Below are 27,730 nucleotides of genomic sequence, written 5' to 3'. Positions count from 1 at the left end.
ATAGTTATTTATATTTTAGTCTTTTTAAAAGCTTTTATAGCTATATTAGCTATTATAGTTTTAATCTTTATTCTTATTATCTTATTATTAGCTATTATAATATTTATTAAAATAATAAAAGTCTTTTTAATAATTATCTCTGCTTTATTTATTATTATATTATTTATTCCTATAGGAATTATTTTCTTACTATTAATTATAATTAAAGCTAGACTTTAAGGCATTTTAATTAATAGTCTTTTTAATAGCTTCTCTTTAGTTTTTATAGTTATAAATAAAATTTATATCTTCTTATTATAGGAAGACTAAATCCACTGTTAAAACTACTATTAAGATTACTGCTTATTATAAGGCATTTTTTTTATTTTATATTTACTTAGATAATTATTATATAATTTATTTTTCTATAATATTTATTAATTTATAAGAAAGCCTTTGCTTTAACTTAAAGCTTTCTATTAAAATTAGTATAGCTATATAATAAATATTAACTTATCCTATTTAAGTTTATCTTAATTGCTATAGTTAATTAAAAAGCTAATTATTCTTTATATATTATTAAATTATTTAAATATCTTAATTAAATATATTATTACTTTAAGGTTTATAATCTAGAGCCTATACCTATTTAACTATATTTCCTCTAGGAATACCTTCTCCTCTATTAATAGTATAATACTTTAATTTAGCTTTTAATATAAGGCATTAAGATATTTTTCTTCCTTAAGGACCTATTTAATATAATCTAATTTAATAAGGTATAAAAAGACTAAGATTAAATAATTAAATTATATTAATATAATATTAAGCTAATTACTATATATAGATTTTTCTTTATATATACTATTAACCTTAGTATTATAAAGTATATTTTACTTAAAGGTTAATTAATATAAATATTTAATATATTTATTATTACTATTTAATATAGTTATTAACTTCTCCTTATTATTATACTAGTTACTATTATTATAGGCTAGGGCCCTAGGGCTAGTATCTATAGGGTTAAGGCCTGCCTAATATAATATATTATTATATAGATTATTATTAATTAGCTTCCCTTATTATATAAGCAGTAAAATAAAATAACTTATATATTATACTGCTTAGAATATTAATATTAATAATTTCCTTATTTTTATTATTATATTATAAAAAAGGGAGGATTGTTTATTATCTATTTAAAGCTTATATTTTAATATAAAGTTTAATTTAATATTAAGCCCTATAGCGCTACTATATTACCATTATTAAACTACTATTACTTTATATTTACTATTAAATATATAGCTCCTTTTAAAGTATTAGCTATTATAAAGGAAATAAATAAAATCTATTAATTTAATATTCTTATTTAAGTAGGGAAAAAAGCATATAACTTTAAGATTAATTATAGAAAAGATTATAAAGAGAATAAAAGTCTTATTAATATATTCTAGTTATTTTACTAAGTTTACTTTATATTAAGCTTATTATAGTAATATAATTTTCTTATAAATAAGTTATAGAAAATATAAGTTAAAATATAAAGTATTTTATAACTTATTATTAAGTTATTTAAACTAATATATAATTATTTAAATAAATTTAATAATAAGTATATTTAAGAATTATTCCCTTTTAATACTATTTATTTTAAATATTAACTAGGTATAGGCTTTATTAGTAAAGATTAAAAGGTAATAATTAATAAGATAGTCTTCTCTATAGCATTTAAATATTAATAGGTATTCTTTAAATATAAAATTATTTATATAAATATATTTACCTCTTAATATAATAATAAAACCTTAGTTATAGTAATTATTAAAGTAATTTAAGTTAAAGACTAATAAGTTCTCCTTTTTAATCTTCTTAAAGATATTACTTATAGTTATATTATTTACTATAATCTTTATTAAAATTATTAATAGTATAATTATATAAGGATTAAGATAATTATATAATATAGTAAGAAGTTTAATTATATAACTTAGTTTAATTAACTATAGTATTAAGTTTTACTTTAGTATTTTAACTTTATATTAAACTCTTAATTATATATATAAATTTCTTTTTCTATAGACTTTAACTTAAATAGAATTTCCTATTTATACTATTATAGCTAGATATATAAGAAAGCTATTACTTAGAATACTTATATTTATCTTTAATAGTTTAAATAAGTATTCCCTAGTTTTATTAACTATAGCTTATATTAACTTATTATATTATAAAATATAATCTCTCTTATTATAAGGGTATTTCTTTTTCTAATCTTATAATATAGTATATAAAGCTATTACCTTTCTTATTAAATCTACTATAAATCCCTCTAAGGAATAGAAATACCAGGGAATTATAAGACCTTATAGCTAAATATAGCTAATATTATACTATTTTTAATTAAAAGTTTTTAGCCTATAGAGATATATTTTAACTTTATTATTATAAGGTTATATAAATTTTAAAATAAGGCTAAGCTAATATATAATACCTTAATAATTTTACTATATATATAGTAAAATTGCCTTATATATTGCCTAGCTATAAGGCTATAGTTATAGGATTAAATAGTATAATAATATAGTATTAATATTATAACTATAATCTAGGTTAGCTTAATATATTAAATAAATAGTTAAGGGTAAAATAACTTGCTTTTTTACTATTATTTTTACCTTTTTTTACTAGTAGTTTTATTATATAAGAAAAAAGAAAGTATTTACTATTATCTTATTATTTTATATAGCTTTATTTTAATATAGAGTTTTATTAAAAGCTTATTTAAAAGTATAGCCTTATAGCCTTATAATATTATTAAATTATTAGATATTTATTATTTAAGCTATCTTATTTCTTTATAAAATAATTAAAAGTCTTAAAGATATAAATTATTTACTATAATTATCTTATAAATACCTTAGTATATAGAGGAATAATTATTTTAATATATTTTAAAAATATAACTTTACTCTTAGAATAGCTAGATATTTTAATTAAAGCTTAATTTATAGCTTATTTCTTATATTATTTGCAATTTATAAGAATTTAACTTATTTAAACTAGGAAAATTAAGTTATTTAAATTAAATAGGCTATTAAATAATTCTAAGATTAAATTTAAGGTTAAAATAATATATAGTCTTTAATATAGCTTAATTACTTTATATTATAAAATATAGCTTAAAAGATTTTATAATTTCCTTGCGCTATTATAATAAATACTTTAAATAAAATAATTAGGCCTATTTAAGTAATATTAGTAAAAGGGCTAATAAGCTTAAGCTAATATTTTATAAAATTATTTATTAAATATATACTATAATATTATAATTCTATATAGTTATAATTTTTATAACTATATTATTATAATATTTATTTATTAAATAATAAAATTAAATTCCTTAGCTTATTATTTCTTATTTTTCTTATAAAATAAATTTAATAACCTTAGGATTCTTATTTAAATTATATAAAGAAGATTATTATTAATTAACTTATTAATAATTATATATAGAAAAAATAATATCTTTTCCTTTAAAGTATATTAACCTAGGTTATATTAATTAGGTTTTATTTATTAAGGAATTATCTAAAAATTATACTATTAGATATAATAATAATAAAGTAAAAATATTATAATACTAATTCTAGTATATATTACTTTAAGGAATTTTAAAGTTTCTTTTTTTAATAAAGATATTATTATTAACTAGGAAATTTAATAAGTTTAATAGTTAAAGGTAAAATCCTAGGAGTAAGTTAATAGTTATAACTTATTAAAATATAGTAAGTATATTAAATATATCCTTATTAAAATAATAAGAGTCTTATTAATTCTTATAGCTAGCTTCTTTAATTAAAAAATAAAGGCTTAAGTAATTAAATTATAAAGAAAAGCTATACTCTTTAAGTTAAATAGTAGTCTTTTTTCTTTAAGTAGAAATTAAATATAAAAAGTCCTTATTATATAATTTTATTATTTTTAAAAGTTAAGCCTTATTAAAGCCTTATAGGTAGTAATTATATTTAGTATTTCTATTAAAATAAGTACTTATAGTTTCTTAATATAGCTAAGAGATTAAAGGCTATAGCTCCCTAGTTTATATATTTAAAGAGTAGAAATATTACTATTAGTTATAATTACTCTATAAATAACTTTTTCTTTAATATTAATAATATTTAGCTATCTCTATTAATTAATATATAAGCTTATACTTAGATTATAAGATAATATTAAATATTTTAATTCTTTAAAATTAAAACTAAGGCTATATTACTATTTACCTTTAAAAAGTAAAGCTAGGTTAAAGGGCCTTTTTTTTTATTAATTATATATAAAGGGTTAATTATAAGATAAAATTCTTAGTAATTAAAGGTATATTATAGTAATATAAAAGGATTATATTAAAGTAAATTTATATTAATATATAAGAATATATAATAATTAATTGCTTAATTAAAATAAGGCTTAAATTTATAAAGCTAGTATTTAATTCCTTAAAATTAGTTTTTTAATTTTTTCTTAAAAATTATTAAAAATAAAGTATATTAATATAAATAGTTAAATATAAATAAAAATTAATAGCTTTTAATACCTCTTATAGCTATAACTATTACTATATATTATAAATTATAAGTAATAACTATAACTATAATAATAAAAAGGAAGATAATTTTTTAATTAATATAAGAGCAGGTCTTAAATTAAAGGGCTTAAGACCTATAAGCTAGTATATGCGCCTGTATATAATAGCCTCCAGCGTCTTCACTGACGCTGGCATGTATTATTAGAATTACAGAATTATATACTATATTGCTTTCATTATACTATATACTCCTTAAACATCAAGATGAACTTTTTTATAGAGCATTCATGTCTGGACTTATGAGTTCTTTATATACAAAGCCCCAATCTTCCTCGATGCTTAGCAATGCCCCGGCTTTCACAAGACTATCTATATCACTCCTCTCCAGCTGTTCCAGGTTAAAGTCCCGCTTCTCATTCTCTGCGTGCACGGCTTTGAGACGCTCGTCTGGCGGCGCAGGGATCTTAACTCGACGTACAGAACGCCGTCGCTTACCGATACTATCAGCCTCGCTGTTCTTTTGGAAGCGCTCAAACTCGGCAAGGAGAGGAGCGGTGGGGTTCTGGTTAAGATGGGCATCGCGGCAAAAGAGTTTAGTTTCAGAATACCGAGGGCCTTGAACGGCACCGATGACAGGGTTATTAGTGATTTTAATGTACTGGGTGTCGAGATAGGTACGGCGGGCATATGTGGCATCCTCAAGCTCCGAGTCGATGTCCATGTCGTCTCCGTGTTCCGTGCCGGGTGGGTCTGGCTCCGGATGCGGAATTAGTGGTTGTGGACGGCGGAGTCGCCGTTTAGTGCCGGGCAAAGTCATAAAGTGCGACTCCGGCGCATCGCGCTCATCTATAGAAAGGATAAAACAGCGACCAGTGGCGTCACCTATCGCTAATTTCGAAGTATCAGGAGAGAAACCGCCCCAAGCAATAGGCCCTGGTGCTGTAAGGATGTTTCGCACGAAAGGCTCCTTTAACCTACGTACGTTCCACACCTTGACTACACCATCACTGGATCCTGTGTAAAAACGGTCAAGACTTGTGTTCCATGCTGTGAACTTGACGCCTGTATCCTCCTTCTCGCGATCTCCATAGTATTCTTCGATAGGTTTTCCATGCGAGAGCGTGTGGATGGGCTTATCACCCTGCGCCGTATCCCAGATGTAAACCTTGCCGTCAGTGCACGCGGCACTGACATAGGCGTGTCCACACGAGTTAGGAACAAACGTAAGTTCATTGATGTCGGAAGCGTAGCAGTCAAGTGACTGGTACTGGGCATATCCACCACCACCCAGACGTTCCTTATCACGCTGGAAGATGTGGACTAGCGTCTTAACTTTGTTGGGGTTGATACTTGAGCCGTTCGGCGTCGTTGCAGCAATAAAACGTTGTAATTTTGGGTGCCAGGCAACCTCGAAGACGTTGGCCGTTGAAGCTGTAAACACATTAATTCGCATGCCTTGTTCCGCATCCCACAAGATAATCTCCCCTGATGTCCTTCTGTCTTCTGGGATTTCCAGATCATCCCCACTGAAGCTTCGAGGAGAGTATCCGACCAAGAGCAAGTGTTGGCAGCCCGGGGCTCTCCCCCACTGCATCGTTGCTGGGAAGTACGCCCACTTGTTTGATCCTTCAGCATCAGTTCTCGAGCAAGAGAAGGTCTGATACGTGCTGTTTGCCTCATTCCCCCTTTCGACCGTATATACTCGTACGGCATCAGTTGGGGAGTCTGCTGCTGTCGCCACCCGGCCAGACTGGTCCTTTGCAGCAGCGACAAAATTAACATTGCCAGTGTGTTGCCATGTGGCAATGGCCTCCATGTGCGTCCCCTGAGAGTCGACCTTCCAAATCTTGACTGTCTTATCAAAACTTGAGGTATACGCTAAATTATCATCCGCATTGTAGTCAGACGAGACGACTGAAGAGTATAGCCAAGGATCTTGGCTCTGTCGCATAGCCTCTGTCGAATTCTCTCCTTTTTCGACCCGGGGACGAGGTATTCGATGGTCGGGGAATGCACGCAGCGTGCCTTTGCTTGTCGAACAGAGGAGCAAATTTCCCGGTTTGTTGTATTGTTGGTTGTGCGTGTCAGAGTGGGTTGTCGTACCGCACAAGAAGCTTTCGTCAGAGACCCAAGTGCCTGTAGTGACATCTCCAGCGCAGTTCGTAAACTCAGCTACCACCTCCAGATCATCTTCACGCAGCGTCTTGAATTCTTGTTGAAAGTTCAGGTATTGGCGGGTCCGCTGGAAACCCTGATTTCCTGACATCTCTCGAGCCATAAGCAAGGACGAGAACCTGCTCGCCCTTCTTGACTGCCCCTGGCGTTTCTCAATCTGTTGGTTCACAGGTTCACTAGTTAACGACAGAACTCGCGGAACTTCAACTACTCGTCCTTCCCATAGATCCGCCCCAAAAGCATTCATATCACGCTGAGACCGTCCGCTTGGTGCAGGTAGGGATTGGCCTTCTAGCCTGACCCATTGCATCAGGGTTTCGAGAGTGGGCTCCAAGCGCTCGTTCCTAGATCGCGAAAGCTTTTCTGTGATCTCGGCGATCTCTTGGGGTGTAAAGTCGACATGGTATACAATTGGCTGTGACGCTATACTGGCAATGCTAGCATCAACTGGAAATTTTGTACCCGCCTCGATAGCTTTGCGATGTTCCGCCGTGAGATAAGGCTTCTCGACAATTTGGTAGAACCGATTTTGGGGGTTCGGTTCTCGGCGTTCTCGAGACTTGCATGGCTGTCGGTTGATGTATTCAGGAATCTCTGGTTCTGGCACTCGCGGTGGTTCGTGCGTGGTGAAAGTGCGAGAAGAATGCGGCTCCCTAAACGTTCTTGGCTCTTTAATAAGCTCGGAGTACTCTCTTAGAGCTTCCACTTCTTCCAGCTCCGGCAAATCTTCCGAGTCTTCCGACAGTTCAATCACTTCCAGCTCCGGGGACTCTTCTGGCACGTTAACTGCTTGAAATTGTGGCAGCCCTTCAGACTCTTCATCCTCCTCTAGCTCTGGTACGTCGTCTGACTCTTCTGAACCTTCTGAGTCTTCCGACCCGTCAGAGTCTTCTGACTCATCTGATCCTTCTGTCTCGCTGGATTCGTCTGATGCCTCAGAATTTTTAGGTTCTCGACGTTGTGAAACGATCGGCTGTATTGCTCGCCGAGGCAGCCTCGGCCGAGGTGTCGAAAAGGGTGTGGGGGATACGCGGAACTCCTTGAATGGCGTGTTAATGAAAGAAAGAAACGGCCTGGTCTTGGAATCGGACAACTCACTGAGCCCTCTACAAGCTCTGCAACGACACTGCGCGCCTGAGACCTGAGAATACCCAGGTCTGTCTCGCTCAGATAACCACAGGTTTCGTCCCATCGTCTACGAAAGAACTTGCTTATGCTGAGCACTGTAACTGCCTTAATTACCTGCGATTAGCGTTGAAGCACGTTGCAGTGTGAAACTTCCTTTATTTACCTTAATCGTGAGCGCATGAAGATGGTAATCGTCGCGCTTAAGGCCCGAAATTGCATTCTGGACTAGAGGATACACCTGTTCACGGAGACATTCCTTTACGCTGCGTTTACGCGGTAAGGGCTGCTCAACGCGTTGGCGTTTTGATGGCGGTTCGTCGGTTGGCCTGAGGGTATCCAGCAAAGGAATGGGCGCTGTCGGCACCTGGCCATGGTTAAACAACGATCTGGAGACCGTTGTAGTCAGCCCAAAGCTCATGAGGAAATAAGCCCAAGATCATGAAGAGATAAAGGGCAAATCAAACAAGATAACCTTTGACGCGTAGTATACAAAGATGACGGGGATATATATTACTTACCCCATTGCCCCATTTAGCGTTGTTGCGGTGATAAGAGAATCAGGAGGCATAAGAAGGAGCTTAGTGGGCCTAAGGGATGGAAAATAGATAATCCAGAGTGCTATATATCGCTAAGAGTAAAAATATTAATAATAATATAAGTTTTAACTATATTAAACTCCTTATATTTAAAATCCTTAAAATACTTTATAAGTTTTCATTCTTAAAGAAAAGTAGTTAATAATAAGATATATATTATAATTTTATATAATATTTAGGTATAATAAGAATAAATATCAGTTTCTATTTTTAAATCTATAGAATAAGAATTTAACCTTTAAATCAATTGCAATATTCAAGGTAATTGACATATAATTGCTAAGATTGATTTGCAAACACAAGTTTAGTATAGAGCGATAGCTTGCACCTACAAAATGGAGTTGTAAGAACAACGGGAGAGGTGCCGCTGAGCCAATAGATCCAGAAGTCAACCAATTCAATCACAAGTGATTGAATTGCCTCTCACATCAATATAAGGAGCCTAGGCCCTATGCTTCGGGCTACAGTAAGTCTTCCGGGCCTCTTGCCTCTATATCCTTACAGAAGTTATAACACATTAAGAAAGGTGTCGCTGTGCTAACAAACTTACATGTTAACCAGTTAACAATTAAATTGCTTTTTGCATTAATATAATAGTATAAACCTCTTGCTCCTATACCCCTACAGTAATTATATATAAAAAAAATATCTCTATAAATAACATGTTTCCTCATTAACTATATATAGGATAAACTTAGTATCTCATTGGTATTTCTGGCATAGCGATTGCAAATAGTTGTCTACTTTGCATTATAGTTATATTATACTAATTATATACAAGTTCAAGCCGCTCAGTAACCCTTGAATACATGCGTAAAATATTTAATGCAGCTGAAACGCCAAAAATCACATATTCGGGCTACGCTGAGATCTTTTATAGCTTGTTCTTTCCAATAGGCTCCTGGGCTGCAAGCTCCTCGTACATGCGGTCAATATGTTCTCGGTAAGCCTTGGCGGCCTGGGGACGCTTCAGCTTCAGTCTGGGAGAGTTATCATGTTAGCTGATATATTCTTATAGGGGAGTTGAAACGGGTTGGATAACTTACGTAGGAGTAAATATGCCGTTGTCAATGGTGAAAGGATCAACATCAAGGTGGACATTGCGCACTTTCTCAAAGCTGTTAAATTTGTGCTTCTTGCCAATGTCGTCGAGGACCTTGAGGAACTTGGCCTTCACCTTGGGGTTATTGGCTGCAACACGCAGATCCGCGACCTGGTTGGGGGTGATGGTCTCCTGCAGGATCTTGCTAGCGAATGGGGCAAAGCTCTCCACATCAATGCCAAAAATCGCGACCAACGAGGATTGAGTGCCGTCACCGTGGACGAAAGCCGCGTTGACGAGGCTGGTGCTGCCCATGTAAACATTCTCGATACGCTCAGGGGAGATGTACTCGCCCTGGGCGAGCTTGAGGACGTTCTTCTTCCGGTCAATGATCTTGAAGCGACCCATCTTGTCCACCTCGCAGATGTCACCGCTGTGGAACCAGCCGTCGGCATCCAGAGTCTTTCGGGTCTCCTCATCGTTCTTGTAGTATTCACGGAAAATAACAGGACCGCGGAGGAGAAGCTCGCCACGAGGGTTGGGCTTGTCATCCACAGTGTAATCGAACTCGGGAACGGACTCGAGGCAGAGTTCCACACAACACATGGGACCGCCGATGTTTCCAGTAGTGAAATCACCTCGGGCCTGGATGGAGCCGACAGCGTATGTCTCGGTCATGCCAAAACCCTGTGCAAAGTGGTTGGCAAAGGCGGCACGCAGGAACTGCTGAACATCAGGATCAAGTTGGGCGCTACCACTGACCATGCTGTGAACCTTGTCCATGCCCACAGCGGCCTTAACCTTGGGAGTCCAGATTCGGTCGTACAAGAAGTGGGTGTTGGAAGCCTTTCCGGGCGGTAGTCGCATATTGGCTTTCTTGGTATCGATAACACGTCGGGAAAGAGCGCCACGGACTCCATCGGCTTCGATAGTAGCTGTGCGAATGGCTGAATTGAAACGGTTGAAGAGCCGAGGAACAGAGATGAAACCAGTGGGCTTGAGGATCTTCATATCGTCAACCAAGCCCAGGATGTCACCCCGGAAAAAACCAATCGCAGCACCCTCAGCGACAGCAATCTGATCAATGAGTCGGCCGTAAATGTGGGCAAGAGGCAAATACGACATGTGAGTATCCTTGGGGCTCACGTTGCCGTTCGTTCGGCCCCCTGCGATAGCAGAAACGGCGTTTCCGTGAGTGATCAAAACACCCTTGGGATTACCAGTAGTACCAGAGGTGTAGTTGATGGTGCAGATATCCTCTCGGGTAGGGGGTTGAGGCGCACGTCCAGACTTGGCGCCCATCTCCTCAACCTGGGCCATGGAAAAGATCTGAATTCCATGATGAGAAGCAATCTCATTCAGGACAGAGGCTTTAGTGTGAGAAGCCAGCTCACCCTGCTCAAGGGGATCGAGAGACACGATGAGTTTCAGGCCTGGAAGTCGAGGCGACATCTTGAGAAGAACAGGGATATGGGGAAGAGAGCAGACAACACAGGCGACCTCGGCATGATTGATTATGTATTCTGTTGTGTCGGGACCGAGAGTCTCGTAGAGTGAGACTGAATACAGGGATTGAGAAGCAGCGCCGAAATCTATATAAGAGCATATGTTAGCAATTGCAACCTCAAATCACATTCTTGTATGCAGGTTCAAGGCGTATGATCCTAGATCCATGATGCGACGCCGTGACCACGAGGGGTAGGGGCAGCCTTACCAGCGATCTGCCACTCAGCTCTGTTCTGCGACCACAGACCGACGCCGTACTTCTCGGGCGCATAACCAATACCCTTGTGAATCTCAACAAGACCAGCACCAAAGTTCTTCCTTCGGACGTCAAAATCGGCATAGGTGATCCAGTCGTACTTGTCCTCCCACTGCTGAGTCGCCTGGTTCCAATGACGGGTTCCGAGACATTTGGAATTGGGCCACTTGCGCGCACTCCTGTTCAAGATGTCGTGTGTCGAGTTGATATCAGGCTCGAGGGAAGTAACAAGAGGGCCATCGCCAACTGCCCAGTGCCGGTAGGCGGCGGTTCGGTTGGGCCTTTCGGTTCCAGCGACTGGCACGCCGTAGGGACGACCAGGAGGAGGAACTGTAGTGAGTTTTTTGTACTGAATATCGTAGTCTTTTTGTGTTTGGAGCGCCATCGTGGATGATGTTGATTTCTTTTGGTAAGTTGGATAATTGTTAATGGTTACAGTCTGGCGAAGCGAGGCAAGACAAGGTCAAGACAAAGAGACAAGTGGCACAAGAAAGATGCCGAGTCGCTTGGAGAGGCGGGGAAGATGGTTGAAGCTGTTGGCCAAGCGAGAGAGCAGGAGGTGGAAAAGGGACGTGGAATGCAGGTATTCGGAGGAACACAAGCACAAAAGTAAGGATGAGCGAGTCCCTTGCAGACGGGTGGGTGGACGGACGGATGAATATCACGAGGCGCAAAAGACGAAGGAGTAGGAAAAGTAAAAAAGGGAAAAGATGATGAGAAGTCAAAGAGGAACAGGTTTAGCTTTTGAGGGATTGGCAATGATTGAGTTACTAGGTAGAGTACCTAGTAGAGAGTAGAGCTATCCCAGCCTGTCGACGCCATAGGCTTTGACGAAGGAGTCCCACTGGTTGAAGGAAGGGAAAGTGGATGATGGGGGACCGAGGCGCGCCGCGACACAGAGTCACGTAAAGTGCTTGTGCCTCGGCAGCCCCAGATTTCGTGGAGTAGCACTGCAGAATAGGGAGTAGCGTCACCTGGGGGAATTTCTAGTATCCCTGATTCCCCGCGATAGTTGATTAGGGAGTAGTTGGTTGCGGGACATGGACTTTATTCAGTCAAGTGAGCCGAGGATGTTTGGTATGGAGAAATGCAGTTGTCCGTATGCAGTTCGTTGGATTAAATCCTTGTTAATAAAAGGCTAATCCGTACTACATAGTACCTCCTCTACTTTAATATGCGGGGAGGGGGAGAAATGTGAAATGTTTTCTCTTTTGTGACATTCAGAGTTGTCCTTTTTTTCAGTTCATCAACATTTTGTCCTCATGGGTCGGGATTCACATGCACAAAAGGTGATATACGTTCAATGTTGTCAGCAGCCAAGAATAAAGGGTACGGCTGAGTGGTAATACCGTAGGGCACATGCAGTAATATACCCATACTTCTCATCATCCGCTGAACTCGTCAGCACCTTGTTAACCCCAATTCATTTCATGACTGGCCACAGGTCAAGACGCTAAGAAGGTCCTCCCGAAGACCTGGAGATCTTTTCTTTCCCTTGGGTCCATCTGTCCAAACAAAACATGTCTTGCCCCCCCTTCGAGAGCAAGTCCGGTATGCTCGGGTCGGGTTTTTCGGTTACATGTGAATTTGCATCAACCGATATTAACTATAACAGTACAGAAAAGGTTGCTGAGAGGAAAGGGATAAAGGATAATTGATTTTTTAAAAATGGTCTACTGACATGTTATTGTGACCTCTTGTATATGACTGGTTTATATCGGTAGCTGACTACCTATTTGGTAGTATGTTTTCTCTGTGTTTGTGTTTGATCGAGTCTCGTCTCTACACAGGCAGCGCAATACATGGCCCACACATTATTCCGTATCCGACCGAGTCATCTTCTGCTTATTAGGTACCTATACAAAGGTCTAGATCTTGGATGCAATCAATATCAATTTGTCCAGATGATTTTTTTTTCTTCAGTGACACGTGCATTTATACAGTACAGTACAACGGCCCAGGTACCTAGACAAATGCATACCTACCTAGTACTACGTACAGCGTTTATCGGCAGTCTGAGCCATGCCGATCACCATCACGTACCGTCGTCATCAGAAAGAGTCGTCATGTCTCAGAACTGAACCGCCTAGGTATGCTGCACATCAAGAGCGTCGCAATCAACACTCGTTTCGGCAGATAGAATGGTTAATGACTGACTTGCCTTGGTTGAGCCGTTTCTTTGATTTTGGTTCAAGCAGTTATATATAAATTGTTAACAAACTATTAAACTTTGTAACGGTATTTGTCTCGAAGGTACCATCCATCATTTAGCCATTCAAGAATAACCTTTTTATACTCTACGTAATGCATAAACGAAGATCTATCGAGATCTACATACGGTAAATTCGTGGTGTTGTTAAAATTGCGGATGTTTTAGCTACAGCACCCCTTTATAGATGTTCCCTCTATGCGGCACTTCTTCGCATAACTTGACTTGCTCTGAATATAGCCACCAAAATGTTACCATCGACTCTCCCAACGCATAATGAAAAAAGAGGAGCCTGCCCCTGGTTTCTTAATTGGTTCTGGTTTGAGAAGCAACGACTGTTTCATATTTGAACGTGCCCGCCTTGTCTCAGGGCCCCGTCATCCAAACGTTACCTGACGCAACAGTGCAACAGAGTGTTTCCCTTGCCTATAGTTTAAAAAAGAAGGTAAGAAATAAGGCTTTGCTTTAACCTACTACACAGTAATGTTTTGGACCATCTAAAAAAAGATCATCCTTCTGTCTCTGTTGATTTGCTGTTTCTCTTAGTGGCCCCTTCCCTGGTCCGGTCCACGGTCTCTTTCTCGGGGACATCTCCTCTGGATCGTCCACGCCCCCCCACAGGCCTCTTTTGATTTATATAGTCTATGGCCAGTTTCCCACGCTTTGCCCATCGGGCCTATTTCACACGAAGACCTCTTATTTCTCTCTTTTTTATCTCTTTTTTGATCTGACTTATCCTTAGGGTACTTTTTTTTTTTCTTTTTTCGTTCGTAATTTCAACTTTTTGCATATTGATTATCTGCTACAGGAGTATCTATTGCTAAAACTCTTATACAACTCACATTCTCTTATTCTCCCTCTCCTACAATATTATCATGATGGGTCGCGTCGCTTTTATATCTCTGCGAGTTCTGCAGCTGGCTCTATCTATTGCGAGCATCGGCTTGAGCTCATATAGTGCGTCCCCACAATCGACTTGGACTGGATAGGTGAATGGATGGGAAAGCTAACCATCTTCAAGTTGTCCACGATTACGACCGCAGAAGCCGAGGCTCAGCGCCTTCACCGTTCTCCTACCTCTTGACCTCGTCCATCGTTTCCATCATTTCCATCGTTTACCTCGCGGTCGCTCCTCTGTTTGTCCCGCGCCTCTATCACCAATACGCCGCCGTTGTCGTCGAAGCCGTCAATGCTGCTCTTTACTTCGCCGGTTTCATCGCCATTGCTGTCTTCATTGGGTCGCTCATCATGTGTGAGGGAACCGTCTGCTCGTGCGCACGCGCCGATGCCGTTGTTGCTGCTGGCCAGTTCACAGCGTGGATTACGACAACGGCCTTCACAGCCAAAGAGCTGTTCCAAAGGACTTTCCAGGAACCCAAAAAGGACATCGACAGCCGAGAAATGGGACAGGCATAAATGAGCATGACGGGCGCCTTGACAAACGGCACAAATTATACATGTCCTAGTGATGAAATATATCTCGAATACAGGAAAGGATAAGACTAGAGGAAGGCATTTTTACGACTGGCGTTTGGGCATCTGTTTTTCAGGAAAGGGATACTGGCAGTGCCTTTATCGACTGGACGGCCTGGTCATGCTGTCAAAGGAGTATATCGGCGTGGATACCCAACCCAACCTCCTGCCTGAGATGGGAACATATTATATTATACATCGGGGGTAATTGGAAACTCTGGCGTTTTCTGCTCTATCATTTCATCGTCAGTCATCTTGAATTTCGGCTAGATCGAATTACTTCAACTTAAATCAGAAGAAAAGTTGAGCCGGACTGGCTTTGGTTCATTCAGCATGTTTGTTACTTCTCTCAATTCCATTTATGCGAAGTATAACACGGGGCGTTGAACAACCGTAGAATCGACAATCGGCAAGACTTGAGAACCGGTAGCATACCAGAATCGAAAGAGAAAGCGCTAATGTCGTACGAGAATATGTCAGGTGAGAATATGAACAAACAGCTGGATCCTCGATCTAAGCTACTCGGGTTTATAGTCGGCGCCGGATGAACGGGCCGGCTGGCAACTTTCAAGGGCAGGAGGTTTTCTGTTTCTTGGTATGGCTTTGGGTCTCTTTTCTTGTGCTACTTTGCAGGAATTGCATCATTAAACCTAGGCTTTAAGTCATGATGGATGGGCCCTCTCATTCATAGGAGGATCTATATACTAACGACCACAGGTCCATGCTTTTATAGACTAGTGAACTGCTTGAGAAGTGACAAGTACTCAAGTTCAAATCATAGCAGTGCAAGATAGTTCTTACATCTATCTATCTGGTACCTTTGTATGTAATAGGTAAACAGTAAACGGCTATAAAGTCTCTGCCATTTTTGTCTTGTTCCTGATCAGCCCCGCAAGTCAAAAGCTTCTCTCGAAACCTACAATTACTTAATGTCAACTCTAACAACGGCATTGCCTAATAAAAACATAAAGAATTCCGACCGAGATGGATATTAGACAAGGAATAAACGGTTCTCGGCGGTTCTCGGATATAGTTCAATATCAAAGATCCAATGCCAATGGCGGTAAGTAGAAATGGCCATGACAGCTCAACAGCGTGGGGAAGTGGAAATGGCGTGCTACGCGGGGTCTCTGGCCACTACGAGTCCATGCCTAAAAAGGCTTGGGATATTTGGGGAGAGCTTGAAGAAGGGTCCAAGAGGTGTTTGTTGAAGGTGGGCTAGGCCACTTAGATTACCTGTGGTATGGTAATGGTATGGTATCACATCACTGCGGTAGTAGCAGGCTGGGCTACGAGCTGAGAGAGAGGAGGAGAATTGGCAAAGAGGTATAAAGAGCAAGGCACAGTCTACCACAAACTTACACTCGTTTCTTCCCTCTTCTTTCTTGACTATAGACCGGTCATCTTAAACTTCATTACCTTGGTACCTCGACTTTCATTGCCTCGTCTTCATCATGTCGGAGGAACTTAGCAAGAATTTTGAGACATTGCAGCTCCACGCGGGGTACGTTTGCCTCGGCTCCGATCACGGAGTATTGCTCAATATTGAAGCTATCTACACAACAGTGCAGCTGCAATTGAGCAATACAATATCGGATGCTACACTGTATAGATCACAATTGAACTAACTGGAGTCTCCTAGAGCCGAGATTGATCCCACTACTCGCTCTCGAGCTGTCCCAATCTACGCCACAACTGTATGTTTTGACAACACTAACATAAAACTCGAATGCTAATAACACTCACAGAGTTATGCCTTCAAGGACTCTGCCCATGGCGCCAGACTCTTTGGTCTCAAGGAGTTCGGCAATATCTACAGTCGTATCATGAACGTCAGTCAACCCCCTCTGGACAGGCCAATACAAAAACATTACTCTGACACCTTTCCAGCCCACAGTTGACGTCTTTGAAAAGAGAATAGCCGCTCTTGAAGGTGGTGTCGCTGCTCTCGCTGCCTCTTCAGGTCAGGCAGCCCAATTCCTCGCCATCAGTACCCTTGCTCAGGCTGGCGACAACATTGTTTCCACGTCTAACCTCTATGGTGGTACTTATAACCAATTCAAGGTCTTCTTCCCTCGCCTCGGCATCAACACCAAGTTTGTCAACGGTGACAAGCCCGAGGATATCGCTGCTGCTATTGATGACAAGACAAAAGCTGTCTATGTTGAGAGTATTGGTAACCCCAAGTATAACATCCCTGACCTTGAGGCTATTTCCAAGGCTGCTCACGAGAAGGGCGTTCCTGTTATTGTAAGTTGGTAAACGTATAGCCTGGTACATAGGATATTCTAATTAATGATTGCTAGGTTGACAACACCTTCGGTGCTGGAGGTTACTTCATCCGTCCTATCGATCATGGCGCTGATATTGTTGTCCACTCTGCCACCAAATGGATTGGCGGCCACGGAACTACCATCGGAGGCGTCGTCGTCGACTCTGGAAAGTTTGACTGGGGCAAGAACGCTGCTCGTTTCCCTCAATTCCACGAGCCCTCGGAAGGCTACCACGGCCTCAAGTTCTACGAGACCTTTGGCAACATTACTTTCATCATCCGTGCCCGTGTTGAGACCCTCCGTGATCTCGGCTCTGCGCTCAACCCCTTCGCCGCCCAGCAACTTCTTCTGGGTATCGAGACTCTCAGCTTGCGAGCCGAGCGCCACGCCCAGAACGCTCTGGCTCTGGCACAGCACCTCGAGAAGAGTCCTTACGTCAGCTGGGTTTCGTACCCTGGTCTGGAGAGTCATCCGTACCACGAGACGGCTAAGAAATACCTGAAGAGAGGCTTTGGTGGTGTTCTTAGCTTTGGCGTCAAGGGTGGTGGTGCTGGCAGCGAAGTTGTTGATGGCTTCAAGCTTATTTCTAACCTTGCCAATGTCGGTGACGCTAAGACATTGGCCATCCACCCCTGGAGCACCACTCACGAGCAACTCTCCGATGATGAGAAGCGAAGCTCTGGTGTCACTGAGGTATGTTGCCTGAACCCTGACCCGCATGCATCTGGCTAACAGTAAGCAGGATCTTATTCGAATCTCTGTTGGTATCGAGCATATTGATGACATTATTGCCGACTTTGAGCAATCTTTCAAGGCTGCTTCAGATGCCACTACCAAGGGTGAGAAGGAGGAGATCCCCCTTGGCGATAAGGAAGCCGAGGCTCCTCTTGCCCCTTGAATGAAGGCTTGATGTGTAGACAAGGGGGAGTGGTTTTGGAATGATTTTAATAAAATACCCACTTAGGCTTTGAGAAATAAGAAAGGATGATTATTCTACCAACTAGTTTGTTTGAACATATTTTCTGACATACTAAGCTACATTATGCTTCCATTCGTCCCATGAATTTGACTACCATAGTAAAACTCGTACGTGTGTTGTCGATATCCCACACGTCACAATTCATTCAATGGATAAGAACCACTTGGTTGTTTCAGGTCTCAGCACTGTAAGATATATCAAGCATTCTACCCAGCCAACGCACATAGGCAAGCATGAACAATCTCAGCACTATCGTCATTGACCTTCAAATGCTAAGCGCTTCTTTGTTTGTCCTGGCGGTTAACAACAGCCACCCCCCGGAATCTCACTCGCTTCCCCTGGTGGCAAACGTGAAGAGAAATACCTCTGATTCCTCTCCACCCAAAGGATAAAAGTCGGACTGCTCACGTCAAGACCTATAGATCTTCAGTCCGCTTTCCAAGAGGTAACGCACTGTACCTCTTTGATGGATTCTACTTTGTTGCGAGTATACAAGGTAGAACCACTGTACCCGATGGTCAAAAGAATAACATCTTTATGATGAGAAAACTGAAAGGGATGCGGGGCTTTCTATAGTTTATATAGACACATAAAGAAAGTTCGATCTATGATTTGAAATTTCTTGATTCGTATTGCTCGTGAGTTAAAATTGTGTGTATTATAAAGAGCTTGTTTCAACCCTTGACACTGGGCAATAACTTACGTGATGTGAAGTCTCATACAGAGTCTCTTGGTAGTGATGTTTGTAACTGCTCACGATCCCAGCTATATGTACGCACGTTTTAGACTAACAATTCAGTATTATAATTAATTTTACATCCAACATCAGAACGACATGGTATATATACGAATAAAAGATGTTAGTCTTACAAAGGACTTGTTCAAGAGAGGTTCAGAAAACGTCGTTCCTCTCGAGGCATTCTAGCAGATAGAGTACAGGATATATTGTAGAGTATGACACGAGGTTCAACCACCTTGCTCCGTATAGTAGTTCGGATTTGCTTTGCCATCTCGATGGCGGGTTAAACAGATACTTTTGTTTGCGTATAGGCTAGATGGGATAGAGGCAAGTTGGGTTGGTGGTTGGTGGAACACAACAATGCGGGGGATCAACATCGGAGCGGCCGACCCTGGATATTAGTGGCACAAGCTTAAAGCCACTTAAGGAGAACTTATCAGAAGATGAAAGAGAGTGCCCAGTATTAGTGAATTATAAGGAAGAAGGATTCTGAAGAATATTCCACTTTATATAAGAAGGAATCGGATGTTGTGTAAGAACGCGATAGCTTCTAATGTTCACAGTCAAAGCAGTGTAGGTAGCACACCAGTAGAGTTTTAGCCAACCACCATGAAATAGCTGCATGTGCATGTATATGGCTTGGTAATAGTCCAGTCAGCTCAGCTCAGCTCTCCATTTTCACCCAAGACAGAAAGGGGTAAATGCTTAATAGGACCTAAACCTCCACCCCAACTTTATCTTTACTCCTCACTTCCAACCTCAAGAAGCACAAGATGAATTGCAACGAGCTTCAGGAACACGCTAGAGCAGATTGTTTTCTTGTCAAGAAGCCAAGGGCGCTGCAATGGTTCTACAAAGGAGAGCTTCAAAAGGAAAAGGAAGAGGAGCGTCAGGCGGGACGGTTTGAGCTCTTCCTTGACCTTCTATGTAAGACGACCCCCTTCTTTGTTTTGGGTGAATAAGTGTTAACTTGGGTTTCAAGATGTTGCCATCGTTGCGAACTTTAGCGATGAGCTCGCTGAACACCCTGACGGAGCTCATTTGGCAAAGTACATTCTCATCTTTGCGCCGGCCTGGCATATCTGGGCCGATCTTCGCGAGATCATGAACTCGTACTATACTGATGATATCCTACAGCGTCTGGTCATCCTCTGGGTCATGGCTCTTCTTGTACTTTATGCCAACAATGCCAACGACGCGGATGTGGATATTTCGGCGTTGCGCACGACTGTTGGAGCGTATCTTGTTGCGCGCTTCACTACACTCGCTGTCTTCCTCATCACCTCGTTCGCAGCGTATCAACATCGTTCTCAAGCTCGAATCATGGCCGGGTTCATGTTTGTTGGTTTGCTCATAACCATCCCCCTCTTCTTGGAGGATATCAGTATTCACGCAAAGGCTGCCATTGTCGCCGTGGCGATATTCTACCAGGAAGCAACATGGGCGCTTACTTTGAGCCCCTGGATCAAAGGCAAGCTGAAGTTAACATATAGCACGGCCGTGGACATTGCGCACGAGATTGACCGCATGGGCGCTTTTTTCATCATCATCCTCGGTGAATTCGTGTACAGCATTATTGTTGGCAACAAGACGGGCATCGGCTTGACTTCTGGTTATGCCAAGGCCGTCTGCACACTGGTGATAGCGTTTGTGCTTAACTGGATCTACTCAAGCGGCGATGGCAGCGTACAAGCCATACATCCGATCCGGCGATCAGCTTGGACAGCCTTTGGCTTTTTCCTCCTGCATCTCCCACTCGCAGCGTCGTTCCTAATCGGAGGACACGTCGCAGCTGCGAGCACGGCGATAGAGGAGTTCGAAGATGGACAGCGCTGGCTTCTCGGCGGAGGGCTTGGAGTCGGCATGTTTTGCCTCTGGGTGTATGGGATGCTGTACCGAGTAGAGGGCGAGTGCACGCTGCTCATGGGCCAGACTCTACGGATTGGTATGAGATTGGTCATTGCCATCGTTCTCATCATAATACCCGAGTCACATAATCATCTTAACGCCGAGGATTTTATGTTTGTTGTTATGGCTTTGTTTGCGTTTCTCCTGATATGGGAGACTTTGGGAGGTTTGTCCAAGACATCAAAGCTCTTTGAGCCTTGGTCGGACAGACACCCGCCGCCCGAGGAGGATGACAGAGAAGGCTTGGCTGCTTAGCTAGATAGTAGGTTGTTGTCATTACGTACCTGTGTATGAGTGGAAGCTTTGGAATATTTCGGGAAAGCACCGCCACATCGATGTATCGCCACGGATGTGCGTCATGCGTGGCGCATGCTGTCAATGCGAATGCGGCTCTCGTTGTCCACAGATCTCCGTTGTCGAATTTGGTTGTGGTAATTTGTAATTCTGCATTGGAAGAATGAGATGAGAGGCAGCCGACTACGGGATATTCCCGTACGCCGCTCTCTGAAACCTATTTGAACTGCGACTATGAACTAGTCCAGGATTAGCAGTGCATGCGCAAGCAAAGAAGCTTCAACATTAACCTGCAGCTCTGGACTGGTCCAATTTACCCCGGATAATCTTGGCGCATGTCACTCACTTTCTCTATGATTCGTTCTGTCGTTGAAGAGAAGATAATTTGGTCTTGGATGATTTCAGTCTTTAGCGAAATGGTTAGTTTTTGGAGAATGAATATTGGTTAAGATGAGTTGAAAAGAACAGAACAGAACAAAATAGAAGATAGACTGCTTGCTATCTATGTACAGACAGGAACTGTCAGTTAACATCAGTCTAAAGAAAAGGTGGCTGTGCCATCTACAATGACAGCTTCTGCACCAATGGCGTCACCTGCGCTTCACATTCGGGAGAGGGGCTACTGGGGTTTTGGGTAATTGCCCCTCCAGCTCCAGCACCATCACATCACGTCCGCGGGTGGCGTGAACCATGAGTGACGAAAACTGAAAGGAAGCTGCGAAACACTTAAGGTCACAAGTGGCAGGTGCCGGATTGTCAGGGACCCAAAGAGGTCAACATGTACCTACCTACACTTAAATAGCCCGACCATCCTTAAAAGAGACCTGCTTAGTAGCCTTTATCCCAACCTTATTAACTCTCGACTCTGAATCGCATTTCCCCTCTTTACTTTACTTTAGTACCTACCTCCTTAGCATACTTACTTATACCCACCTACTACATCATCAACTGCCAACTCTTGATATTTCTCAACCGACCTTCTTGCACAATCCTATCGTTGCACTCTAGAAACAACTTCTCTCCTCGTCGCATACACTTTCAAATCCTACTTCCATGGCCGATTTCGCTCCTCCAGCTGGCCCGCCTCCTCCCAAGGCCCCCGAGGTCCCTGCCGGATGGGCCGTGCGATGGAACGACCAGTACAAGGAATGGTAAGAGAGCGCGCATCTTTATCTACTAGCGCATCTTTGTCACTAACATTTGCGCCCCAGGTTCTACGTCAATGTATACACGAAACAGTCCCAATGGGAGAAACCTACTGCCCCCGTCTTCCCTAGTGATGACGGTGCGCCCGCCGGTCCTCCTCCCGGATACGAGCCAGGCAACATGCCTGTAGTTACAGACACCAAGAAGAACCCCTATGAAGATGTCACAGCCAGCGCCGGTGGTTCATCCCAAGACGAAGACGCCAAGTTAGCCGCTCGGCTCCAAGCCGAAGAAGATGCGCGTGCGCGCAGTGGCCCAGGCGGCCCAGATGTTCCTGCAGGATATGGCGGCTCGAATAGCCCGTTCCCCCAGAGCAACAGCCCTTATCCTCAACAACAAAGCGGCAGCAGTTACCCCGCAGAACTACCCCCTAGGGACCGGGGTGCTAAGAGTGGCGGCTTCCTAGGAAAGCTGCTCGGTAAGGGCAAGCAGATGGCTGACAAGCATCAACAACAAGGTGCTCATGGTGGATATGGCGGAGCTCAAGGTAGCATGGGTGGTGGTTACCCTCAGCAGCAGTACTATCCTCAGCAACCTCAGGGTGGCTACCCAGGACATGGCCCTCCTATGGGCTATGGCGCTCAGCCCCATTATGGTGGTGGTTACGGCGCCCCAGGTGGCTATGGTGGATATGGAGGCGGCCCCGGCTACGGCCATCCTGGCGGCGGTTTCGGCGGTGGTGGTATGGGAGGTGGTCGCAAACCGGGAGGTGGAGGTATGGGCATGGCAGGAGGCGCTGCTCTCGGTGCCGGTGCCGGTCTGCTCGGTGGTGCCATGCTCATGAACTCGTTCGACAACGATGAGCAAGATGCCTATCAAGATGGCTTCGGTAAGTTTCTGACCCAAAATCCGTTCGTGTCTAAAGTGGTGTGTTAACCGTTTGTACAGAGGACGGTGCTGATTTCGACGGCGGTGATGAGTAAACACTGAATCGCGCTGTACACGTTTGATTGAGTAGTATGCTTAGTATGGTGCTAGATTGGGATAGGTTTGCTACGCTTTATGACTTTTGGAATGACAGAGAATTGGGTTTTGGATAAACAAGCGTACCACTACATTGAGTTATCATATCAGTCAGGCCTTGACTAGAATCTCAGACTCGAGACAACATAAATCAATCGAATAATGACATCCATTTATCTGCATATGATGCCATGTCTTATGATGTTGCCTCTCTGTTACCCACCGATATGTCCTACAACTGAACATCCACCTTTTGTCACTGTTATATACTTTACCAGTTGTGAATATTTTACCGTCTCACGCCCTGGTTCTTAGAATTTCCGCCATTGTTGGATGCGGCTGGGCTGCCGCCCTCCTTGGGCTTGGAACCCGCTAGGTACGCAGCCATGTCGAAGTTGGTAAGAGGGTTATCACTAGAAGCCTGACCACTCATGACACCGCTCAGGGCACTGTTCTTTCTCTGCTCTTCGAATTCGGCACGCATTTCGGGGTCCACTGTGACTCTTGTTAGTATTAGATTGGATGCAGAAAGGGGACGGAAAGACATACTGCTGTCCATGAGCTTCGGCATACCAACCATGAGACCCAGACTGACAACAGCCATGAGAATCATGGGGTTCTTGAGGATGGAAAGGACGGAAACTAAAATCATGTGAGTTTTGTCATAAAATCAACCGCTCATCCCGTAGTGATGGTGACTTACATTGAGGCCTCTCCATAAAGTAATTCTTCCCTCCAATAGCCCGAACCTCAAAGCCCCTGCCCTTGGTTCCCTCTTTAACAGGCATGACCTCTCCTTTGTTGTTCCAGTCATTGCCTCTAAACGTCTCCCACGCACGCACAATGCTCTCGCCACCCTCCTCAGGCTGCACATCGATTCTCACCGGGTGGAACGCGTCCGTTGGGCAGTGTATGTCAGCGAGGTACGATCCAGGCGTGACATTGTGGAAGACAAATGTGTTGGCAGCAGACAGAGGAGCCGAGATATGAACGCCTGCTGAGGAGAGCGTTGCGTGAGTCGAGGCGGGAAGGGTGAAGGGGTTGGGCTTTGCAGGGAGGTAAAGCGTTAGAGAGTCGGAGGCGAGAGCGGCAGGGAGGGCGAGAAGCGCGGCGAAGAGGACGATTGTATCGAAAGTTGTGAAGCGCATCTTGTTGTATTGACGTTAGGATCGACAAGGCAGAGGAAGAAGAAGAGAGGTGGAGATGACGGTGATGATGGAGGTTAATATTGGCAAGTTGTGACGTTGCTGGTGTTGAGCTGTAGAGACCAAGTGGGCCAATCAGAGATGCTTAAGCTGCGGGTGTGGCTTGGAGCCGATGCAGCCACCGTCAATAGCAATCATTTTAAGATCGAGTGCAGACAGACAGTACAAGCAGAAATATCTAGCTAGCTATCGTTAAGTACGTTAGTCTTTTGAGTATAGGATAGTTAGAACGTTGTCTCCTGAAGTTAAATTTTGAATAAAAAAACAAAAAAATGACATGGTTAGCAAGGCTTCTTTCACCTCGGCTAACCTTGTGTATTTCGTCCCAGAGCAGATTTTGAGACATGCCAGCGTAAGGGGCTACCTTACTACTCATCACTATTAAAAGAAGAATGCAAAAGCCCACTCACAAAGAATAAACTCTCAGCATGACATGAAAAGAGTGGCATAGACGCTCATCTAAATTACGCTCTTCTAAAAACTATTTATTTGGGTATCGAGTTCATCAAAGACGCATGAGTCCACTCCTTCGTTTCCCGTGATATGAATCAGACATTTCAGTTCATCCGGCGTCACAGATCGTATAACAAACACTTTTTGGTTTCATCAGCAGCATTATCCCAATTCAAAATCCTCCGCTTAAGCCTCGGCAGTGCCGTTGGTGGTGGCACTCTTCCCCTTGAGCTCCTTGACCTCAGCCTCAAGAGCTGTGACCTTCTCAAGGGCATCCTTCTTCTCACTCTGGATGGCCTTAACCTTCTCGAGGGCACTGCTGAAGGCAGACTGTGCCGCCTTAGCCTTCTCCTCAGCATCTGTCTTCTCCTTCTCGAGAGCAGAGGCCTTCTCTTCGGCGGCCTTCTTCTCAGACTCCAGAGACTCGACCTTCTGGGCGGCCTCCTCAGCCTTGGCGAACTTCTCCTTGAGCTCCTTGAGCTCGTCCTCGAGAGACTTTGTCTTGTCAGCAGACTCCTTCTTCTCGGCTTCAGCAGCGGCTTGAGCTTCCCCAAGCTGCTTCTTCAGCTCGACCTCGGAGTCTTGGGCCTTCTTGGCGTCAGCCTCGAGAGTAGTAACCTTGGCCTCGGCCTCCTTAGCCTTAGCAGCCTCGGCCTCAAGGCTCTCGATCTTAGCCTCAGCGTCATCGACCTTGGTCTTCAGCTCGGCCTCAGAACCCTGAGCCTTTTTGGCGTCAGCCTCAAGGGCGACAACCTTGGCCTCGGCCTCTTCGGCCTTGGTCTTCAGCTCGGACTCGGACTCCTTGGCCTTTGCGGCCTCAGACTCGAGGTTCTTGACCTTGTCCTCGGCCTCCTGAAGCTTGGTGGTAAGGCCAGACTCGGACTCCTTGGAGTTCGCAGCATTGGATTCAAGATCGGCAATCTTGGACTCAAGTTCCTTCTTCTCCTGTGCGAGTGTTAGTGCATGAGCAAGTATTGAACTGTGTTGTTTGCTTACTGTTTGGGAAGCGTTGAGGTCTTCTTCAGCCCTGGCAGCCTTAGACTGAGCCTCCTCAATCTGTTGCTCGAGGTCGGCAAGCTTTGTTGACTTCTCGTTGAGCTCCTTTTCAATGGACTCGCGCTCCTCTGTGACGGCCTTGAGTTTAGCCTCGGTCTCCTCCTGCTTCTTCTGAGATGTCTCGTGGTCGCCAGTGACAGTCTTGAGCTTCTCAGCCTGCTCGTCACGCTCCTTCTTGAGAGCCTCATGCTCGTCGGCAGTGGACTTGAGCTTAGCCTCAAGTTCGGCGGCTTCCTTCTTGACCTGCTCGAGCTCAGCGGAAGAGTCGCCCTGAGCCTTGGTCAAGGCAGTGGTGTGCTCCTCGGCAAGCTTCTTCTGGGTCTCCTCAGAAGCAGCAAGATCCTTCTTGGCAGCCTCGAGATCCTGGGTCAGACCATCGTGGGTTGTCTGGAGAGAGCCGTGCTTCTCCTTCCACTCGGCAGCATCCTTCTGGGCGGCCACGAGCTCGGAAGAGGAGTCACTCTTGAGAGACTCGTTGGTCTTCTCGAGGTCGGCGAACTTCTCCTTGAGCTCGGCAAGCTCGTTCTCAAGAGACTTGTTGGTCTCCTCAAGAGCGGCGTACTTGGTCTGGAGATCAGACAGTTCAGCCAGCTGCTTCTTGAGCTCAGACAACTCATTCTCAGAGTCGGCCTGGTGCTTGTCGTGTGTTTCTTGGAGGGTGTTGGTCTTCTCCTGGGCCTCGGCGAGGTCCTTCTTTGCGGCGGCGATCTGGGAGTCGGACTGTTCCCTGACACTGTCGAGAGTCACTTGGAGGGCGGCGTACTTCTCCTCTGAACCGGCTAAAACCTTTTTCTGCTCGTCAAGGGCAGCAGCTGCGGCCTTGAGTTCGGACTCAAGCTTGTCGTGGCTGGATTGTAGAGTTGTGAATTTGTCCTCGGATCCGGTCAGAGCCTGCTTGCCCTCGTCGGCAGCGCTGGAAGCGGCAGCCAGCTCTTCCTCAAGTGTACTGTGGGCCTTGGTAAGAGCCTGGTGCTTCTGCTCAGCCTCGGAAATCTGGTCCTTGAGGGTGGCGATCTCCTTTGTCAGAGCAGCCTCAAGGGCCTCGCGGGCCTCCTTGGCCTCAGCAAGCTCAGACTTGAGGGTGGCGAGCTCGTCGGCAATGGATTGCCTCTCCTGCTCGAGCCCCTTGAGCTTCTCCTCGGTAGCATTAAGAGATGCCTTGGCATCCTTAAGCTCCTGGGCGTTCTTCTCAGCGGACTCCTTGGTAGAGCGGAGCTCCTCAGAGTTCGAGTCACCTCCCTTCTTCAACTCATCCTGAAGGATGGCAATTCGGGCATGGGTCTCGTCGAGAGCGAGAGAGGACTGGGCCTCAAGCTCCTTGATCTTTTCCCTCAAGTCCTCAGCATCCTTGGAAACTGTTGTGCACTCCTTCTCTTTCTTGGAAAGGTCTTCCTCGAGGACCGCGATGGTTTCTTCTCTGTCGGCAAGTTGCTTCTCGAGAGCTTGTCGCGCGGCGATGGGGTCTTCACCGCTAGTACTAGAGAATGCAGAGACAACGCCGCCCATATCGAATCAGTAATGGGGTATGTGGGGTGTTTTGGGAGGGGAATTGAGAAGAGAGGGGAGAAGAGAGAGAAAAGGAAAGTAGTAGTCGGGTAGTTTGAGGGAATCTCAAGACTTTTTTTTTAGAAGAAAAAAAAAAGAGACAAGATGTTAGGTCCAGGTTGCAGATGTCGTTGTTCAAGTATGAAATGGATCG

General features: G+C 43.1%; 8 protein-coding genes across 8 annotated transcripts; 4 read left to right on the top strand and 4 right to left on the bottom strand.

Annotated features, from left to right (window-relative positions):
- Positions 1-4,844: 4,844 nt before the first annotated feature.
- FSST1_004288 (WD40 repeat domain-containing protein) lies at positions 4,845-8,291 on the bottom strand (the record flags this gene model as incomplete). The annotated part of the gene is made up of 3 exons (XM_083230447.1): positions 4,845-7,784; positions 7,844-7,987; positions 8,037-8,291. The coding sequence occupies 3 exons, from the start codon at positions 8,289-8,291 to the stop codon at positions 4,845-4,847; spliced, it is 3,339 nt and encodes a 1,112-aa protein (XP_083087718.1).
- Positions 8,292-9,343: 1,052 nt separating this feature from the next.
- On the bottom strand, positions 9,344-11,658 carry FSST1_004287 (medium-chain fatty acid-CoA ligase FAA2; the record flags this gene model as incomplete). Its single annotated transcript, XM_083230446.1, has 3 exons — positions 9,344-9,449; positions 9,516-11,103; positions 11,226-11,658. The coding sequence occupies 3 exons, from the start codon at positions 11,656-11,658 to the stop codon at positions 9,344-9,346; spliced, it is 2,127 nt and encodes a 708-aa protein (XP_083087717.1).
- A 2,699-nt stretch (positions 11,659-14,357) lies between these two features.
- FSST1_004286 (uncharacterized protein) lies at positions 14,358-14,898 on the top strand (the record flags this gene model as incomplete). Its single annotated transcript, XM_083230445.1, has 2 exons — positions 14,358-14,439; positions 14,504-14,898. 2 exons carry the CDS (start codon positions 14,358-14,360, stop codon positions 14,896-14,898), a joined length of 477 nt encoding a protein of 158 aa, XP_083087716.1.
- A 1,511-nt stretch (positions 14,899-16,409) lies between these two features.
- On the top strand, positions 16,410-18,126 carry FSST1_004285 (bifunctional cysteine synthase/O-acetylhomoserine aminocarboxypropyltransferase MET17; the record flags this gene model as incomplete). The annotated part of the gene is made up of 6 exons (XM_083230444.1): positions 16,410-16,459; positions 16,598-16,652; positions 16,704-16,787; positions 16,846-17,205; positions 17,262-17,921; positions 17,971-18,126. 6 exons carry the CDS (start codon positions 16,410-16,412, stop codon positions 18,124-18,126), a joined length of 1,365 nt encoding a protein of 454 aa, XP_083087715.1.
- A 1,593-nt stretch (positions 18,127-19,719) lies between these two features.
- FSST1_004284 (bacterial low temperature requirement A protein-domain-containing protein) lies at positions 19,720-21,109 on the top strand (the record flags this gene model as incomplete). Its single annotated transcript, XM_083230443.1, has 2 exons — positions 19,720-19,873; positions 19,929-21,109. 2 exons carry the CDS (start codon positions 19,720-19,722, stop codon positions 21,107-21,109), a joined length of 1,335 nt encoding a protein of 444 aa, XP_083087714.1.
- A 1,092-nt stretch (positions 21,110-22,201) lies between these two features.
- On the top strand, positions 22,202-23,277 carry FSST1_004283 (uncharacterized protein; the record flags this gene model as incomplete). The annotated part of the gene is made up of 3 exons (XM_083230442.1): positions 22,202-22,299; positions 22,360-23,183; positions 23,243-23,277. 3 exons carry the CDS (start codon positions 22,202-22,204, stop codon positions 23,275-23,277), a joined length of 957 nt encoding a protein of 318 aa, XP_083087713.1.
- Positions 23,278-23,606: 329 nt separating this feature from the next.
- Positions 23,607-24,465, bottom strand: FSST1_004282 (uncharacterized protein; the record flags this gene model as incomplete). The annotated part of the gene is made up of 3 exons (XM_083230441.1): positions 23,607-23,812; positions 23,867-23,959; positions 24,021-24,465. The coding sequence occupies 3 exons, from the start codon at positions 24,463-24,465 to the stop codon at positions 23,607-23,609; spliced, it is 744 nt and encodes a 247-aa protein (XP_083087712.1).
- A 696-nt stretch (positions 24,466-25,161) lies between these two features.
- On the bottom strand, positions 25,162-27,537 carry FSST1_004281 (uncharacterized protein; the record flags this gene model as incomplete). Its single annotated transcript, XM_083230440.1, has 2 exons — positions 25,162-25,920; positions 25,972-27,537. The coding sequence occupies 2 exons, from the start codon at positions 27,535-27,537 to the stop codon at positions 25,162-25,164; spliced, it is 2,325 nt and encodes a 774-aa protein (XP_083087711.1).
- Between the last annotated feature and the right edge of the window lie 193 nt (positions 27,538-27,730).

This window comes from Fusarium sambucinum, chromosome I (genome assembly GCF_050947815.1).
Source record: "Fusarium sambucinum isolate potato_lamoka chromosome I, whole genome shotgun sequence".
In the NCBI taxonomy this organism is placed as follows: Eukaryota; Fungi; Ascomycota; class Sordariomycetes; order Hypocreales; family Nectriaceae; genus Fusarium; species Fusarium sambucinum.
Note: the sequence above shows the minus strand (reverse complement) of the source record. Positions and strands in the feature narration are given on the sequence as shown.